Source organism: Pavona decussata, unplaced genomic scaffold (genome assembly GCF_977016875.1).
Source record: "Pavona decussata unplaced genomic scaffold, jaPavDecu1.1 SCAFFOLD_344, whole genome shotgun sequence".
NCBI lineage: Eukaryota > Metazoa > Cnidaria > Anthozoa > Scleractinia > Agariciidae > Pavona > Pavona decussata.
The window spans coordinates 563,461-582,500 of NW_028145729.1; the positions used below are offsets into that span (position 1 = coordinate 563,461).

A 19,040-nucleotide genomic window follows, 5' to 3' on the forward strand; every position below is an offset into this window, starting at 1 on the left:
ACAGTATTTTTTCTGTTTTTAATATTGTTTCAAAGAAGTGGTCAGTTTTCGGACCAGGGGGCCGTTTCCTGAAAGTCCCGGTAACTTACCGGGCCCGATAAGTCTCTTTGGTAATAAATATTTCTTAATAGAAGTCAATTTTTGTTAGCTTTGAAGACTAAATTTTAAAATCTTATACTTCTATGAAAACATTGGCCAAGTACCATGTCTGTAATCACTGTGTAAGCGGCGAAAAAACATTTAAAAATATACTTATCGGGCCCGATAACTTACCGGGACTTTCGAGAAACGGCCCCCAGGACAGATCATAACCGCATCCTGGATGAGGATGGGAGGGGAGGGTATTTCCTTCTTGAAATGGGAAACAAACTCTGCGTCTACCCAGTGTTTGTAATATAATAATATATAATAATGTAATAATAAATGTTATTTAACCAGAGTGACCTCTTCAGCATAAAATGCTGATATCAATAAGGGCCCTGCAGAAAAGAAAAAAGCCTAAAAAACCTAAATTAACTTTAAAGGTAATTCAAAAAGTTATTAATAATTCATAAGCCCATTGACCTATCAAATGGTCGATAAAACATCACGCGCAGTGGTTTTAACACCCGATAAAACCTCCTCTTTACTAGTATGCGGTGTTAAATATTTTTCTCGTATGCTAATTTCCAACGTTCACAAAAGCATCATTGTTATGAACGAGTCTCTTGACACACGCTTTTCCAGGATGTTTTTGAAGCCTTTCAAAAAACTCGCAGCACGTGTTTTATCGGGTCTAAAACCACTCGGCTGCGCCTCGTGGTTTTAAAATTTCGTAAAACTGCCGAAAACTAATCCCTTTCGTTTTCGGAGGGGCAAATATCCCGATAAAAAGACGAGCTAAGGTCAGCTAGCATTTTCGTAAAGCCGACAACAGCTAGCAAATTCGGTGCATAAGATCGTGTTCCCTAAAACTTTCTGCCACTTAAATTTTCAACTATAGCATTTAAACAGATCAAACTGAGTGTATTAGCTTACGAAAATATTTGCCATTAAAAGGTAGGAGACAAGATTTGAAGTGTTTTTCTTAAATATATATTGTTATTGGGTCCCCTGGATCAACGCATTTGCATTAACACAATACCAGCCTGATATTGGCCTAAGCTCCCACGAGTCTCCTGTAGCTCAGTGGTGGAGCATCCGAACTAGTTATCGGAAGGTCTTAGTTTCGACTTCTGATAGGAGCACTCGGATTTCTTTTTTACGAGTATGCCTGTATCACTTTCTAGAACAATACATCATTCTAATTCATTCACCAGGCTTGAAATATACCATCACATTCACTTCATAAGCCTGCTATTCTTGTAAATTCACTATATTCGTTTTGGTCTTAACGTGAACATTATTTGAGCAGTGATGCAACAGGCATTGCAATACGATAACTACCCTATTTGTTAAAATGCAAGTGCTTCAAAAATTGTGTCAGTTACTTACGAGTAGATATATATTTAGCTTGTTTGAAATACTTAAAATCCAAAGGAAATGCTTTAAGTTACCTACAATATATATGCATGGTTTAAATAAATTATTCCAGAAGCGCGCGTTGGATATGAGATGACAGATAGCTAAAGAAAAGAGTTGGCTATAGCCATCAAAGAAGCGAGAGTGGAATAATTTTTCATTAAAAGCAATCAAGAAATATTGTCAGATCTTGCTGGTTTGGCCTAGCAAGAACAATGAGAAGAAAATTTAATGGTCGCTATTTCTCGGGCATGGTAAAATGGCTCATATACCATGGCCGCTAAGCTAATCAAACACCTGGAATTGCATTATACAATGGTCCAGTTTTTAATAATAAGTGGTCACGGACCATTACAGTATTATGCACGAGTCGTAACCCTTTATGAGTCATGTATGGCCTTGCTTATCACAAAAATGCGCTGCTTATTCAATTAAATGCCAAACTTTTTTCCGGAGAAAAATTGTTAACGAATAATACAAACAACAGAGGGTTTTCGTCTGCGGGCTGATCGATCTCATAGTTGTCCCTTAAAAATATGATGCTCTAAAAGTAGCATTACAATCCCTTGAAGACAGCCAACTGTCTCGCGAAACTAAAACTAAAATTCACTTTAATGACGTCAATTCAAATGTTCATCGATCGAGGTAACAAACTTGTATCAAGTTGCCTTAAGAAGGAAATTTACCGTTTCGTTTTCAGGATCGAAAATTTATGTTCAAGTACTAGCTTTCGATTCCCTCACGGAATCTTTGTCAAGTGGTGTTGGACGTTTCTGTCACATGATTAAGTTGATAAACTAGAAATACGTGACTCGCAAAATCTTGCGAAGCTAGGGGTAGGTGTACAGTTGATTTGTAGTGAAGAAAGGGGCAAAGGCAGGTAGAAAATATCAATGGTCGCGTTTTCTCCTTTGAACAGCCCCACCCTGGTGAAATTGGTTTGACCACACCCACTCTGTGTGATGTCATTCTCACAGACTATGGGAGTGATACACTGTAGTTAACAGCACGTTAGGGATACAGCATTAGAAATGTGAAGGAGGGGCGGGGGGGGGGGGGGGGGTGTCCCAAATAAGGTTAAAAAAATCGTGGAAAACCAACATGTAGGCAAAGAGATCCTGCATTGGAAAAGAAGTATGGAAAAGGATTGCAGCTTTCTGGTTGTGAAAAACAGACATATCTTTCCAGACAGTCCTCCCCCTCACAATTGTAAGGGTGCATCCCTGACCGGAAGGTTCTATAAATTGCATTGATCTCCTTAGTCTTCACGGATTTGAGAAGTACTCACTCAATAGTGTAAGCATTTAACAGAGGGTAAAATAATAGATACCATGGCCTTTGTTAAGTGTTACCCTGCGCAACGGTCTCCCTTTCCCACCAATCCTTTCACTCACAGAAGTGATCTGCATTATTTTAAATGCTCCTTATAATTTCAATACACTGTTAAGCAGACATCTACAGACAGGTAATAAGTATTAAGAGAATAAAAAGAATAAGGGGGTAGTGTTTTGCTATTACACCAAACTCTCAGGAATAAGACTACTTAGGAGAATTAGCTCTCATATGTTGATAGTAAAAGGGTTGGTAGAAGTGTACAGTACTTTGCAAATGATATTTAAAGAGAGCTCTTAGAAGGAAGATGGTACATGTAACCGTAGGTAATCTTTCTGCTCTCCAACCCCGCAACCCCCCCCCCCCCCCACCATACAAATCAATAAGTACAACATTTGTTATATTTGGGTTGGTAAAACTTCAACCCAGTCACCCCCCCCCCCCCCCCCCATAGCGTCCATGCTTCCATGCTAATCAATAAGTACAACATTTGTTATAGTTGCAACTGCTTTATTTGCATGAACAAAATATGTACATTGCAGTGATAACATGTGATTGCGGTTGCTTTGAAGAAGACAATTTTAGTTGGCAGTATGGGAAGTGATTGTAATTGAAGAGGTGCCTGGAAAAAAGCACTAAGTTACTTCTGATAAATTGCTAAATTCTCCTTCCAAATTTCCTTGCATTCGCTTGTGAAACAAAAGGAGAATTTTACCCTACATCAAAAGTCATTTAGGCCTTATTTCGCACACCCCTTCAATTATAACAGTGACGTAATTTTCTTTTTGTTATGAGTGGTCAGTGAATAGTTGCGAGGCAATACTTAGGGAAAATTGAATGGATAAGATATTACTATTTTTTGTCAAAGAAGTCCATTCCTGTGACTCTCATCTCATGACTATTCAGTAATGAAGTTGCTTTTACTGTAGCCTGGATAAATAATTTTGATATTGAGCAAAAAGTACTAAATGACAAAAGTTATGTTCTTACATTGAACTGCAATTTTGTTGTCACTTACCTTGCAGAAGAGGTTAAAATGTTAAGATTTATGTTTATGCTACATCTATACTGGGAACACTAGCTGAACTAAAATGTATGAAATAAATTTTATGCTGAAATAAAAAATTTTCAAAAGTGCACTTTTCTTGTAATCACTTACCTTAAGAAGAAAAAAATATGTAGCATTTAGAGATATGAGATTTTAAGATAAGGCTTCATTTGTAAAAGATGGGTGGTTGCCGATTGAGCAAATTAATCGCGGTTCTGATATTGACGTGTGGTGATATCAGCCAGTTGTTGTAATCGTTCCTCTTCTCTTAGCCTTTGTTGTAATTGCTTACTTTTAGCTATTGCCTGGAGTCTTTGAAAGAACAATGGCTGTAGAACTACATTATCTAAAGAGCGTACTCTAGAGAGTGCCACAAAACTACATCCTGCAGCTCTTTCTGCTTTTCCTAAGTCAATAACCGCTGAAGACAATGTTTGGCCTTGCGACTTGAGAATGGTCATTGCATAGCTCAAACGGAGTTGCAGTTGCTGTCTTGACAATCGTTGGCCTTCAGTTTCCCATTCAAATAAGTGTGGTGGTATGGGGACAATCTGAGGGTGTGTGTGCAGGAAAGGTGGTCCTGTGTAGTGCTGAAAATCCACCAGTGCTGCAATAAGCAAACAGAGGGGAGGGCACTCAGGATGTCAGGTGAGGTCATGTACAACACCTGCTGCACCATCACACAGTCCAACTTCCTGCCAAAGGTTACATGTTAGCATTACAGCTGCTCCTCTTGCAAGAAATGTGACAGCCTTAAGACCTCCAGCATCATCTGATGTAGCAGCCTTTGCATTTCTGCCTGAATGAACAGCAGAGATGCGAGCAACTGGTGTTGCTAGGTTGCTAAGTTTCTCATAATTGTAGTTTGCTACACTTGCCTTGTCGAAAAATAACCGTGGTGCGTCTTTGAAGTTGTTCATGTTGATGTGCTGTGGTGTACGTTCGCAAAGTTTTTGCCAGTCGCATTGCGTGCTCTGGCCATTTCGCATACGCATAAGAAGTTCTCGGAAACCTTCAGCCTGTGGATTATTTCCTGCCTGTCTAATGTTTTGCCTTAGCATCACAACTGTTTCGAAAAGAGTATATATTGAATAACCATGTTGACCTAGAATTGAAGTGGGCGATGTTGCAAGAATAGGCTTGTCTCCAACAGGTGGCAATTGTGCAAAATCTCCAAGCAAGATCATTGAAATTCCTCCAAGTGGTTCATTAAGCTTACCTGTAGCCTGGCGCAGACGCTTATCGACCCAAGCCAATGTCCTCTGTCCGAGCATAGACATCTCATCAGTAATAAGGTAACGCTTGCCAGTGAAGCGAAGTTAGCTCGAACAGCATAAGCATCAAGTACTGAAGGATCTAATGCTTCATCGCCTTGATTGTCATTTTCGTCTTGCCCTGTCCGAACTCTTCGACTACCATCTAATGAAACACATAGAAACGAGAATGTTGATGAATACAGGGGTTTCCCAAGAAGCATGTGAGCGGTTTCTTGTGATCCTATGTCACGCTCTCCAACAACTTGGATCATTGCACTTCGCAATGCAGTTGTTGCCATGTCTGTGTCCCGAAGCTTGTTTACACAGAGACTCAGGATTTCAGTGGCTGACTGGGATCTTGGTTCACCTTTAGTAGCATACTTAGCCATGTCGCGAATGCGTTGGTCAGTATAGGGTTACTTTAACTCGAGCTTGGGTGACTTTTTCAACTGTCAGTTCCTGGTCATCGCTGCCAGCTTTTCTTATCAGTTGGAAGTTAAGAGATGTTTCTTCTTGACAGTCCTTTGGGAAATTGAAGCGGCATATGCATGTTGCTTCCTGTCCAGATTTCTTCCGAAGGCAGTATGCCGTACTGCATTTTGTGTGACATTCAACTGATTTGACAAGGGCTTGGTAGTCATCATTGCAATTTTACACATTTTCAATTAGTAAAGATGATGGATGTGGGGAAGGGACAACCCGGTTTTCCTGGGGAATGGCCTCATTAATTGTGGTTACTAACCAGTCTGCATAATTGATAACAGTTGTTGTTGCTTGATGTCCTGCTTCAATTTGGGGTTGAAAGTCAGCTGCCATCTGTTCATAGGTTGGTTGTTCCATTTGCAGTTGCAGAATTCGCTCTAGTTTCCACCCTTGCACAGCTGTGTTGACGACGTTGCAAAGGCCTGGATCATTTGTAAGCTTTGCACAGCCATGTGCGTGAATACTGCCTCGCGCCTGCCACTCGAAACGATGCCACTTCCATTCTGTGTGCAATACTTGATCTAGCCAAACATTGGAAAATTCATCCAGTCTCGAAACAAAGTAAGAATCTGTCAAGTGTGGATTGTCTATGACAGCTTTAATACGAATGGAAGGTGTTGCATTGTTTGGCTCCTGTAGCAGTCGGTGTAAATCTGGCCAGAAGTTGTCAGCTGCACTGAAAGTGAAGAAAAAGATAGGAGACCCTTTTTGTGTAATGAGTGCTTTTAGTTCCTGGTAGCGCTGATACTAGTACTGCTTTGTCCCTTGAATCTTGGCAACGTAACGTTGAAGGCGATTCATGAGCTGGTTGGCTGACATCTGCCCTACCATTTGACGAAGTTCCTCGATTGTTAAATTGGAGTCTTCTGGATTTTGTGTGAGATAGATGCGAGCTTGGGACAACAGTTGATGGTGTTGTTTCATGTTGAGTGCCCAATATGGAAATCGAAGGTGTGATGCAAAGCGCCAGGAAAACGTTCCTGCTGTCGAACGGTCTACGTACTTAATAAGGTGTTTGAAGCCTTCTGTTAAAGAAACTTCTCGAGGGCGTGTTTTCTTAGTGGGATCCCCTTTTCCATAAGGGAAAAGAGTTGGAAATGCCATAGTAGCCAAACCCTCTGTACGGAATTCATTGATAGGATCACCATCATTGGATGGCCAGTCTAATGGATATTCTCCATTGATTAAAGCCCTTATTGCATCCTGTTCTGGCTGTTGAGCTTGAGGAAGCGGGAGGAAGGTATGACTGTGCTGAGAATCTTCGCCATCATTATTGTTCTGAGATGTGTCTTCATCAGCAGTGTGTTCGTCTGCATTTGGCTCTGGATCCTCAGCGGTAGGGAGATCTGACGGAACTCCATCAATGGGTAAGCGGTGGAGAGCTTCATAGTCAATTTGAATATCAGCGTAAAAAGGATTGTGATCCTTCAGCCATGTGATTGCCTCAAGTAGCTTCTGTCTTCTAACTCTACAATCTCTGTGTGTGTTGTCAGCTCCATGTTTTCGAATTATCACTGAGGTAAGGTAGTTGTCCAACATTAGGAGGAAGTCTAGAGAGAAAACCCTGAATGTCTTGGGGAAGATTTAAAACATGTCCCTTATAACCCCTTCGTCCTCCATGTTTCCGATAAACACACATTATTGGGCAAGCTCTTGCGATAAGCATTTCCTCAATTTCAGTTAAGCCTTGTAATGCTGTTGGTAAGCAACCCGGATCCATGTCATTTTCCTGGGAGAATAATCTGGGATTTCCCTTATCACGTTTACATCTTAGGCATTCAAAAATCTGAAGTGTTAAACCATTGTTGGTTGGCCAAGCTTCCTTACAGGTTACACATTGTCGGTGTTCTAATTTGTTCATTGCATGATGGAAATTTGCCATCTCAGTTTGAACCCATTGCTACTTGTGTAAAGGCTGTTCTGCATTTCTCCACCCGTTGGAAATATAACTGTCGCGATTAATTTGATCTTGTACATGCTGTAGCCTCTCGTTCTCTCTGTAAATAACACCATTTTGTTGAAGCAGTTGGAGTCTGTTTTGTCGTTCCTCGTTAGTTTCAACTTCGATTCTACGGGCAGTGTTGTCCCGAGCGATTTGTAATCTGTCATGTCTTTGCTGTTCACTTTCTGCTTGTATTCGTAAGGACTGGTTTGTGCGAAGCGTTTGTAATAGCAAATCACGTTCCTGTTCTGTCTCATTAATTAGTCGTTGTGTCTGGTTTGTCCGAAGCGTTTGTAGTCGTATTTGTCGTTCCTGTTCTGTCTCATCAATCTGTCGTTGTGGCTGGTTTGTCCGAAGCGTTTGTAGTCGTATTTGTCGTTCCTGTTCAGTCTCATTAATCCGTCGTTGTGTCTGGTTTGTCCGAACCGTTTGTAATCGTAAGTTCAGTCTCATTAAGTAGTCGTTATTCCTGGTTTGTCCGAAGCGTTTGTAATCGTAAATCTCGTTCCTGTTCAGTCTCATTAATCAATCGTTGTGCCTGGTTACTTCGAATTCGATGTAATCGAAGCTCACGTTCAACAGGGGTTTCGTTATTAAACCGAGCACGAGTTAAATCTAACCTAAATTGCCTATCTTCTACAGTTTCTAATGCACGCCTACCTTGGTTGTACTGACTGTGATATTCCAATCTCCGGTTCCTCTGCTCCTCTGTTTCTTCCTGACGGCGCTGTCTTCGCTGAGCCAAGCGATGCTGTCTTTGCTCGCTGGTTTCCTGATGTCTCCTTCTTCTTCGCTGCTCGCGCTGCATCTGACGACGCCGTTCACGTTGTTCAGGAGTTTCGTTGTTTAATCTCCCTCGGCGAAAATTTCTTGTCACTTGTGCGTCCTCCTGTGGTCCATTTGCATCACAATTTGGGTTAGGGTTACCAATACTAAACATTTTTCACTCCGTGAAGAATAACACGTTCGGCCCTCAATGAATAAACATGACAGTGCGCCATTGAGAGGCAGCGGTTTTCTTTTATAGTTACCAGTCCCGACAGTTTTAGACCGGTTGAAACCGGTTGTGTTGCATAGCAACTACGAAATGCGTCTAACGTCAGCTTGTCTTCTGTTGCTGCCTAGCAGCCTTTCTTTTGTCTGACGTCATTCATACTTTGTTTGCGCACTGTTGCCAGGTAACAGCACGGACACCTTCACGGAAATATATAAACATACCTACACATACATACATATATATAAATATATGTTCGGCTCGAATTTTCACGGCTTACCTCCCGAGCGCGGCCTTCGGCGGGCCTTCGACCCGACAAATTTATTAACCTCGCTTCGCGAGGAAATATCACGTGACAAAATAGCCTGGGTATCAGGCTTTTCATGGAGGGAGGGGGGAGAGAGGAAGGCGCATAGGGAAGAAAAGCCTGACACGAAAGCATTGAGACGAGTATTCCGCCCCCTCGATGAGCATGACGCTTCGCCGCAAATAGTAGCCAATCAAAATAACTTCCGGTCATGCAACTGTCATGTCAGCGATGACCGCTGTGAGAGATATGAATTGAAGTTACACACACAGCTCCATTGCGACAGACTCTCCAAACAGAAAATTTTCTATTGAGCACCACTGAGCAGAATTCGCGACTAGATACTGCTTCATTACAGGAAGAAAATACAAATCTCACAGTTCAGAACAGCAAGAAGCGATGACAAAAACGCGGCTGTAACTAATCAAAAGAGAAATAGCCGTGATAAGACACACAAGATCTCAGTCAGCTACGAAAACAAATAGGCGGCCGGATAAAGATTATAACACAGCTCAAATCCTAACTAGGGAGGCTGTACTGTCGCCGGACGCACTGAAACAAGCCAAACCAAACCCAAATAAAATGCCTCAACGGGTATAAGAACGACGGTTGCTCAACAGGCGATAAACGCAGCACTCGTAACCCAGAAGTGACCTTTGATATCAAAATACAAAACATGCGACAGTTGCATTGTTTTGTCTATCATGCAAATCTCCAAATCATCATGTTAAGCTACTGCAAACATACAAGAAGCTAAATTGGTGAAAAGACCGAAATGGAAGCAGCATAAATGCGTTTAGAAATCTCTCAAAGACATTCTAGTTAGAGCTAAATACAATGTACGAGCTGCACACCCGTCAACACCTTTTTTAAAAAAAACAAGACACGATTCTTGTTCTTTTTTCAGTTCAATACCAGGGGAGAACTTCGGAGCTTCTTTAAGTGCTTCCTTGGATTTGGTTTTGACTCTGTACAAGTCAACTCGACTGAGCTAATAACGTGTTTTCGCTATCACAGTCTTTCGAAATTCAAGATGGTTCCCAACAAAATAATCCTCGCACTCTTGATAATTTTTGTTTCTGGCAGTGTGACGTAACCTTTTGTGTTTCGTCCAATCAGCGCCAACGTCCGAAATTTGGACGTTCGACACAGACTTCAGAAAGGTTCTGTGTCAGGCCTTCCTCTCCTCTTCTCCCCCTTCCCCTCCCCCTTCCCCTCCCCTTTCCCCCTCCCCTTAGGAAGGGCTGGTGACAAAACAACCAGGTAGATCGCTGAGAGCTCATATCCAACGTCGCGATTCAATGTCGGAGCCCGGCAATAAATTTCATTATCATAACAATCAACGGAGGAAACTTTGAGTTGCTAGGTTACAACAAGCCACGTGACCAACATCCCACTTCTAACAAGGTCAAGACTTGGTTTAACATTCAGCTCATGAGAATGAAAGTAATGATCAAAAAAGGCATAAAAAGGTCTTGATTTAAAAATCAACTCTCCCAAATACTATCCTAAGAGATCTTTGTTCACTTATTACGCATGCAAAACGGAGTTTTTTTAGTTCCACAGTCAAGCTACTTTGTCTGAACTGGCCGGCCACTCCAATTATTTCGCAAACAGGTGCACCAATTTGTACGGCAGTTTATATGCCACGTTTTTAACTATTTTGATTGCTTTAGAATAGAGTACATTGTTCAAGGATCTCTTCATTGCAGTTCTTTATACGAAAAGACAGACTGAACGGGATTAATTCGAAGTCATGACCTCTGCGATGCCGGTGCAGTGCTCTACCAACTGAGCTATCAAACCAACTGGGAGCTGGTCATATTGTGAGTTCGTGATATAGCCGTAGAGATGAAGACATGAAAATGAAATTTATCGAACCTGTATTAAGCAACACTGTATTAAGCGGTCACCCTCTATTAAGCGGTGAGTTGTCAAAGTCCCGAAAATTACTTCCCTTAATTACTGTAATCCTGACCTGTATTAAACGGTCACCTCTATTAAGCGGTCGCGGTCACCCTATACTAAGTCCCAGCGAGCTGTTTCTATCGTCTTGACCTGTTTAAAACGGTCATTTTGTAAAAGGAAACCACTTACATATGGGAACAAATAGCGTGCCAGGCAATTGAGTTTCTAATGGGCTGCACAATCGTGGCGTTAATGTTGTACTAGTCCGTTTCAATACCATGCTCTCCTTTGTCATACCACTTTATCGCCGAACTTTCTTAACCAAGTAAGTGATGTATTCTGTGCAACCTGTATTGTGCGGTCACTTAGCCATTCCCCGAGGGTGACCGCTTAATACAGGTTCGACTGTACCTCTTACTAACAGAAATTTTTCCCGTTAATTCATTCGCATTTGGGCCATAAATCAACGGAAAAAATTCGAGGATCCGTGACTTATAGTACGGACCGAGAAAACGCCGTTAGTAAGATATTTATTATATCTCTGAGGTTCATCGGGCGCACGGGAAAGGAAACTAACGGGCCGTACAATGAAATGCGGCTCACAAAATCGACCAATTACACCGAGTATATAATAACTGAGAGATATTTAGGGTTAATGCTTAAAAAAAAACACGCCTCATTTAATTTGTAATGTGTCACGATAAAAAGATAAAATTTCAGTATTCTATCATGACCCCGTTCCATTACGTCGCAAATAATGATTCTAACCGTTTTCAATGGGAATTTCATTAGATTCATTTCAATACGTTATACAGTTTTTTTTTGTTATGTTAGAAAATAAAATTTTTCTGTTTCGATGTTTTTCTGTTGTCTATTTTGTGTCATCGCCTTGAATAGAGTTTTGGAATGACGCCGTATAACTCATTAAAAACATTCATTACCGTATTCAGCCGTATTTTAACGCGAGCAATTTGTGTTAGTCTAATTTAATCCTGTTTTAGTTTTCTAAAAAATCGGATCGTCTTCTCGTCGTCCTTGGAAAATAAAATTAGCAAGATCTAGCAAAATTTATTGATTTTCCTTCATAAAACAGGTATTGCACTCGCGCGCTTTGGATATGGTGTGATCAGAGCCAACTCAATGGTTACGCGCCTCGTTGGCTATTTATCATCTCACAACCATCTTGCGGTTGTGGAATAATTGTTCAATAGTTACAAAAATACGCATATACATAATCGTATTGCATTGTCAAAGACTGTGTGCTCGACTGACTTCAGTGAACTTATCACAATGTCGTTACTGAACCGAACCTTTTTTACAACAGTCACGTGATAGAAGAAGTCACGATAGAAGTCACGTGATATGGCGATGAGGTCATGGTACTTCTCTAAGTGGCACTTTCCCATTATTAGTTCACAGTAGCTCTTCGATAGCGATGAAGTCATAACAGTTCTTTTGGCGGTGCTTACCCTTTGGGCTGAAGTTTCGCATTCTCCTTCATGTTATCATATTTAGAAAAATTTACGTCACTCGCGATTGAACTGTGACACCCTTATGGAGTGGCAACGGAAATTATTCGGTATATTTGTAAACCGTATCGTTCATGTTTTAAGATTTTTCTGTTCTGCAGCCAATGCAATTAAAAATATAGACTTAAAGATTAAAGTACCAGTACAAATACAAACACAAGATTTAGCTTTGATTTTCTAGCGAAGTGCTAAAAACAGAATTATCCCAGCAAGCTTCTCTATGGTCATGAGCGAGGAACTCAACGCAGTTGGTTTGAATCAAGGATGATATCTAAGGCTGCTAAGTTCTTTGGTGATTCCAAAAATAAGAGATCAATACAGTTTCGAGGACTTGTTTTTGCCACTACGTCGTCCTCACAAAAACTAGTAGCAAAATGATGACGTCTATTTTATTTTCCCGCCAAAATCGGATAATGATCTGCGCTCACGCACTCTGTCTCTCTTGGAAAAAAAAACCGTACTCGCTACAATCTATTCTAGTTTGGTTCCCACAAGCGACATAACGATCATAGTCACAATCATAAGAAAATGTTCGATCATTTTCTTATGATTATTATTATGTCGATCATAAGCGTCTTTTGGCGGATTATGTTTTTCGGCGTTCCCACTACGAAATAAGAGACTGATTATTATGTCGCTAGTGGGAACCAGCCTTGACAAATCGATGGCAGTTTTCTATGGTTTATACTCTTATAGACCATAAATTGACGTTATAAGATGTACAAAATTTAAGTGGAAATCCCAAGACGTATCGCTGTTTCCTTTTGCACTTGAATATTTGTAAGTAAACACAATTTAAAGAACATCACATTCAAATTTTCCTCAAAAAATACTTTATTCGTATTTCCTGTGATTTTTCTTCTTCTTGTTCTTTTTTTTTTTTTTTTTCATTGTTTACACTGTGATTGTTTGCCATATCACATGGAAAAGTGAAAAATTAATGTGATTAATTTGCAAACAAAGTTAAAAACGAATTTCAGGATGCTGGGCAGAATTAGACATCTAGATAAAGGATCGCGTTCTGCGTGGTGTCAAACGTCAGACAAACTTATGCCGTCCATGTCATCGTAACTTCGTCGACGGTGATGATGATGATGATGATGATGATGATAGGACGCTCTTGTCTTGCTAAATGTATTTACACATTTACAGTTCCTCTTCAAGTTTTAAAGGTACCAAAAGTATCATAATTATACTACATTTCCAAAAATCTGCCATTAATTCCAGGAACGAAGCACAGTCACCTTTATTCTGAACAAAAGAGTTCTCTGTCAGCTTCACAAAACATTTCTGCTCCCCACCGATATAGCCCAACAAACGCAAATAAAGGTTATAAGTTGGAATTATGAATAAATCTTATCCAGGATCAGAGTGAGTGCAACGTCCAAGGAACATCTTTTTACCAACAATTTAATCTAATGGGCAGGGGGGGGGGGGGGGGTTATATTGCTGTGCATGTACATGTTTATTGGACGGTATTGAACGAAGAAGGATGTTACAAAAGTAAACATAAAAATATTTTACAACCATTTCTCAAACTCCAATCGCAAATGAATTTCCAGCCGACGATGCACAACGCGGCAAAGGACTCATGAATGCCTAAAATAGGTGGAATAACTGTTTGCTGACCGTAGGTTGACTCTCCATATTCTCAAAACCATGGTGTGCTCTGCAGATTGTTTGCGTGTTGATTAAAGACTTAAAATTTTCACAGCAACGCTTTTTGATGAAGTAAATATTGATATTTATAAATCAGCGTTCTTTTAAAATCTTTCATAGTAGTCAATGGTTTCAATTGTTATCGCATATGACTTAATTAAGACCACAAAAATTAAAGTGATTCTACATTTTTATGATATAGCTTTCATCATAATCAAGAAATAATGTCAATTGAAGTTGTGAAGGTCAACAATAGAGTTCTTGATAACGATGTAAGCTATTACAGTGAAACGTCGAATCGTTTTAATTTTTGTATTTTTAGTTAAATTCTGTTCTAAATCAACATTGATCATTCGATCTTTTAAATGATTTCGGCGGTCAAATTTATTAACAAAACAAACTGTATTGTTAAATGGTAACTTTACTAGACTTACAGTACGAGACACCTGGTCCAGCTCAGACACCAAACTCTAGTGTGACGTCATCTCCAATGAGTACAAACGGCGCCCAGTATTTCACTTCACTGAACTTGTCTGATTCTCTCATGGATTTCATGGCTCGGTTCAGGGATTCACTGGCACTTCTTCCTTCCATCAAATGTTTGTAGAAAATTTTCATGAACTCCATAGTGGCCTTGTCATCGATGGCCCAAAGTGACACTAGAACAGAACGAGCACCGGCGCCCAAGAAAGACCGCGCGATACCAACCACACCTTCAGCTTTGATCTCCCCGCGACCACTGTGACAGCAACTGAGAACAACCAGTCTTGCTCGCAGCTTCGTACTCAGCACATCGCTCATTTTCAGCAGGTAATCTGCCTCCTTCGGCACTCGAAATTCCCTAGAAGGGTTTGGTGCCAAAGCAATTTCTCCGGTTTCCATCCGGCCATGAGCTGCAATATGTATTAATGCAACAGAGGAGAGTCGTTTCAACACCTCATGCTTGGTTGCATCTCTTCCAGTGAGAGGTGCAATGTTGAGTATTCGCCCAATCATTTCTACTTCTTCTTTGGCGTATGGCAGCTGCTCCAATTTTTTCCATTTTTAGTGACGATGTATTGCACCCATGGATCTCCCACAATTAGAGCGCCACTCTTGTGATGGTAATCGGTTGGACAATCTGCGATCAATCTTAAGGTGGTCATTGAAGGAACCATTCGGATTCTGAAAGACTCGCATAGGAACTTTGAGTTTGAGTCCACGAATGCAGCATAGGGAGCCAGCCACAAAGCACCTTCAGGGACAATGATGACTTCATCACCATCGACCAAGTCTGCTATGGGACCTACAGCAACGTCGTAGGCTGTTTTTAAACTGGTTTTCTGTTGGTCAAAAGAAAGCAAGGGGGGCGGGTCACATCTGACTTCATTTGATGGGTTTGTTTCTCCAAGCCTTTCCAATGAGCGATCTTCGCACTTCACACCGGATCTCACGCCAATGGCCTCCCGGACAGTTTGCATCAGTGACTGTAGGTACTCGGCTACATCACTCAAGGAAATGTCATAGCTGAATTTCTTTGTCCTTAGTTTGACATCTTTCCCGTTTTTCACAATCCAGAAAGTAATTTCGTTTCCTTCAACTGCTATGAAAACTAGTGGAAGACGACTAAAGGTGCCAGGAACAATGTCTATCACTGAACAAAACTCAAACGAGGTTTGTGTCAGCCCATAGTTAAATTCAATTAGATCTTTCAGAGCTTGAGAACGTCCCCGTTCAGCAGACAACAGGGCTTCTGGTATTTTCCCGAGTTTTAACAGCAGAGCCCATAGCTTTGTGTATACCGTTTGGAACCTATGACGAAGGCTAATTTTCCATTCATCTTTAAACTGAAGTTCAGCCCTTACTTCATTTAGTACTTTCACACTAGACTGATAACAATCGCAAGAACTTTCGAGAGAACCTAATAATTCAAAGCTACAACCAAGGAGGAAATGTGCGTTTGCCTCCCCAATCCTGTGACCAATTAATTGAGCAATGTTCAATTGACATTCGTGATAGCCCTTGGCTTTTATAGCATCTCCAAGACTGAGGTATGCTCGCCCTACATTGCCAAGCGCTATCTCTATACCTTTCTTATCTGCTTCTTCTTCTGCAATTTTCAGGCTGCGTTGATAGTAGTCGATCGCTGCTTCGAAATCTCCAAGCCTGTGATAAGCATTGCCTAGACTGCAGTACGCCTGTTTTTCTCCAGCAATGTTGCCCAACTGTTTGGCAATTTTCAAATGATGTTCATGATAATACACAGCTTTCCTTATATCTCCTAAGGAAAGGTGAAGGTCACCAAGACTGTGACAAGCCAATCCCACCCCACCCTGATGTCCTTTTTGTTTGAAAATTTTAAGTGCCCATTCATTGTAACTTATGGCTTTTTTAAAATTTCCGATCTCACTGAATGCGTTACCTAGATTGTTATACGCATATGCCATTCTAACCCTTTCTCCCAAGATGATGGCATTTTTCAGGCAGTCCTCGTTTAAATCTATTGCTTTTTTTTAAATTTCCGAGACTACAATGGACGTTACCGAGATCTCCGTATGCGCGACTGATGTCTTCTAAGTTTTCCGCCTCTGAGCAAAGTCTTAGATAGCGTTCTAAGTAGTCGATGGCTTTCTTCAAATTTCCAACACTTTCATAGCTTACACCAAGACAACCATATGCTTTTCGTTCTAAATCAATGTCTCTCGCTTTGTTCGCAATTTGAAGACAACTTTCATGGTACTGGATAGCTGCTTTGAAGTCTCCCATACTGTGATAAGCGTCTCCAAGCCAACAAATGGCTCGTCCTTCACTAACGCTGTCACCAGTTTCTTTGGCAATTGTCAGTTGGTGTTCGTGGCATTCTATGGCTTTTTTGAAATCTCCACTACCGTGGTACGCGAAGCCAAGCATTTCGTATGCTTGACCTTCGCCACGACTGTCTTCCCTTTCCTTGGTAATTTTCAAGTGAATTTCGTAGTATTCAATGGCTTTTTCAAACTCCCTGTTCCTATAAAAAGCATTACCAAGATTGCTACTCGCGGTTCCTTCTCCAACTTTGTCTCCCAGTTCTTTGGCGATTTCTAAATGTAGTTTATGGTAGTGTGTATCTAATTTACTCGTATATTTATTTACAAATCTACAACAATTACCGTTTATTCTCAACGCTTGCTGGTCGCTGTTGTTTTCTTCTTCTTCTTCTTCTTCTTCTTCTTCTTCTTCTTCTTCTTCTTCTTCTTCTTCTTCTTCTTCTTCTTCTTCTTCTTCTTCCTTAACGATTGTTAACCAGAGTTTTTGGTAAACCCTGGCTTCTTTTAGCTCTTCCACAGTAGGACGAGATTTACTCAGATCACCATTGGTTCTTTCCTGTCCAATCCTATCTCTTAAATCTTGGGCAGTTTTGCTTATAGAATTGCCATCTCCCTGTAAGCATTAAGATAATAGTGAGCTTACGCAACAGGACGGCTGAGGGAAGGGGACGGTGAATTATCGTTGTGTGACCAACATGACATCTTAGTACCTTCACATTTTTAGACGACGTGCGACTAAAACTGGTGTTCTCTCATCTGTTACAACGCGAAGACCACGAGCGGTAGGAATGTTACATTCTAGAGTCGTAAATACTTGGACGTCACGTTAGTCGCACAAGGCCAATTTGCCGTCCCACCACATAAGCCATCCTGTTGCGTAAACTCCTTAATGACGATGACAACGTCAACGATAAAGATAATTAATGTCGAGTTCAAGTGACTTGAGTCCTTCAGTGCACATTAATAATTTATTTTCCCCAACCAGTAGAAACTTTGAAGAGATAAAGAACGTGGTGTTGACGTGCTGAATGCTCGTGGATGTCAAGGCTCTTCATGCCTTTATAATCAGAAAACAGAACTCATTAATGATTCTTCACGAGAAAACAAGGGAAATCACTATCGCAAAGGAGAATGTGGTGAACTTTAAAATTGCTTTGAATTTCTCCAAAAATTATTTATGGTCTGAGAAGGTATCGGATTTCCATGTGTTGCTTTATTCAGACTTACCTGGCACCTCTCCTGCTGACAGTCAAGACTATGTGTGCCTCTTTTCTTTCGGTTTTCCTGCTGTATGGATTTTAGTTCCTTATCTGCCCTGATTGATAACTCCAAAAGTGTTTGGTTATCCTCAGAGATCTTGAAAAAGTTAAGTTGCGAAGCGCAATGTTTGTACAAAGCCGGTATGTTATTAAGATATACTGATTGCTACTTGTCTGTTTTGAGAAAACAAAACGAAACAAAATCAAGCTATAAACAAAGCGTATTTCCCCTTAATGTTGAGAAAAATGGCTTTTAAACAACCTAGTACCCAGAGCTTTTCCCTCTGAGAAACAGGTTTTGGGTGGGGGGGGGGGGGGGGGGGTGACAAAACAATGTTTTGGAATTCAATATGGCCGCCAGATTGCCGAAAACGTTCATTTCGGTTCTAAAGCACTTAGAACTTAGTATTTCACTTAAATTTGCATCATTCATGATCACATTTGCACATTGCGAACATTGTTTTAGTAAGGTACTATAGTAGGCAATATAATATCGTACATTTCTGTCTCTTTCTTATAGTGTGCCCTACCACAGTCGAAATTAGGCTTTCATTGAGAATTTAATATGTTCTTTCAGTGACGGAAGTTTCCACATTTCTAAACAAAACTCTCCAAAGCCATACGCTAGCGGAACGTCCTATGAGATTTCCTAGCTCTAACATGAAACTTTTCGCACATTTATTGCCAAATTCCGCGAAATTACATGTTCGAAAACACTGTTATATTGTGAAGATAAATCACGCTAAAACTGGTACTAGAATTACATACTGTTTGAAAAAAATTTGGAGTGCAACAAACCGTGGCATTAAAAAGTGCGACGAGAATTGCACAAGAAATCACGTGTTCAAACATACCCTGAAGAAGAAAGGCCGTGCCTTTCGAAATATTGGAAAATATACTTCCCTGACCGTAAAATCAGCCTTGCTCTTTTTTTAGATTATTTGTGTTTCGAATGGCCTAAAAGAACGTTATAAAAGGATACTGCTAAGCCCTTGTGACACCAATAAGTGGCCTCTACATACAGACCTAGCTCCAAG

At 40.6% G+C, this 19,040-nt stretch overlaps 3 protein-coding genes across 4 annotated transcripts in view; all 3 read right to left on the bottom strand.

Moving 5' to 3' along the window:
• The window catches only part of LOC146453225 (uncharacterized), a 97,316-nt gene that overhangs the window by 63,806 nt on the left and 14,470 nt on the right, over positions 1-19,040 (bottom strand). The window lies entirely within an intron of this gene.
• Positions 13,187-14,954, bottom strand: LOC146453230 (tetratricopeptide repeat protein 28-like). The gene has a single exon (XM_085096852.1). It carries the CDS (start codon positions 14,952-14,954, stop codon positions 14,415-14,417), a length of 540 nt encoding a protein of 179 aa, XP_084952978.1. The 3' UTR covers positions 13,187-14,414.
• Positions 14,957-16,392, bottom strand: LOC146453231 (tetratricopeptide repeat protein 28-like). The gene has a single exon (XM_085096851.1). It carries the CDS (start codon positions 16,382-16,384, stop codon positions 14,957-14,959), a length of 1,428 nt encoding a protein of 475 aa, XP_084952977.1. The 5' UTR covers positions 16,385-16,392.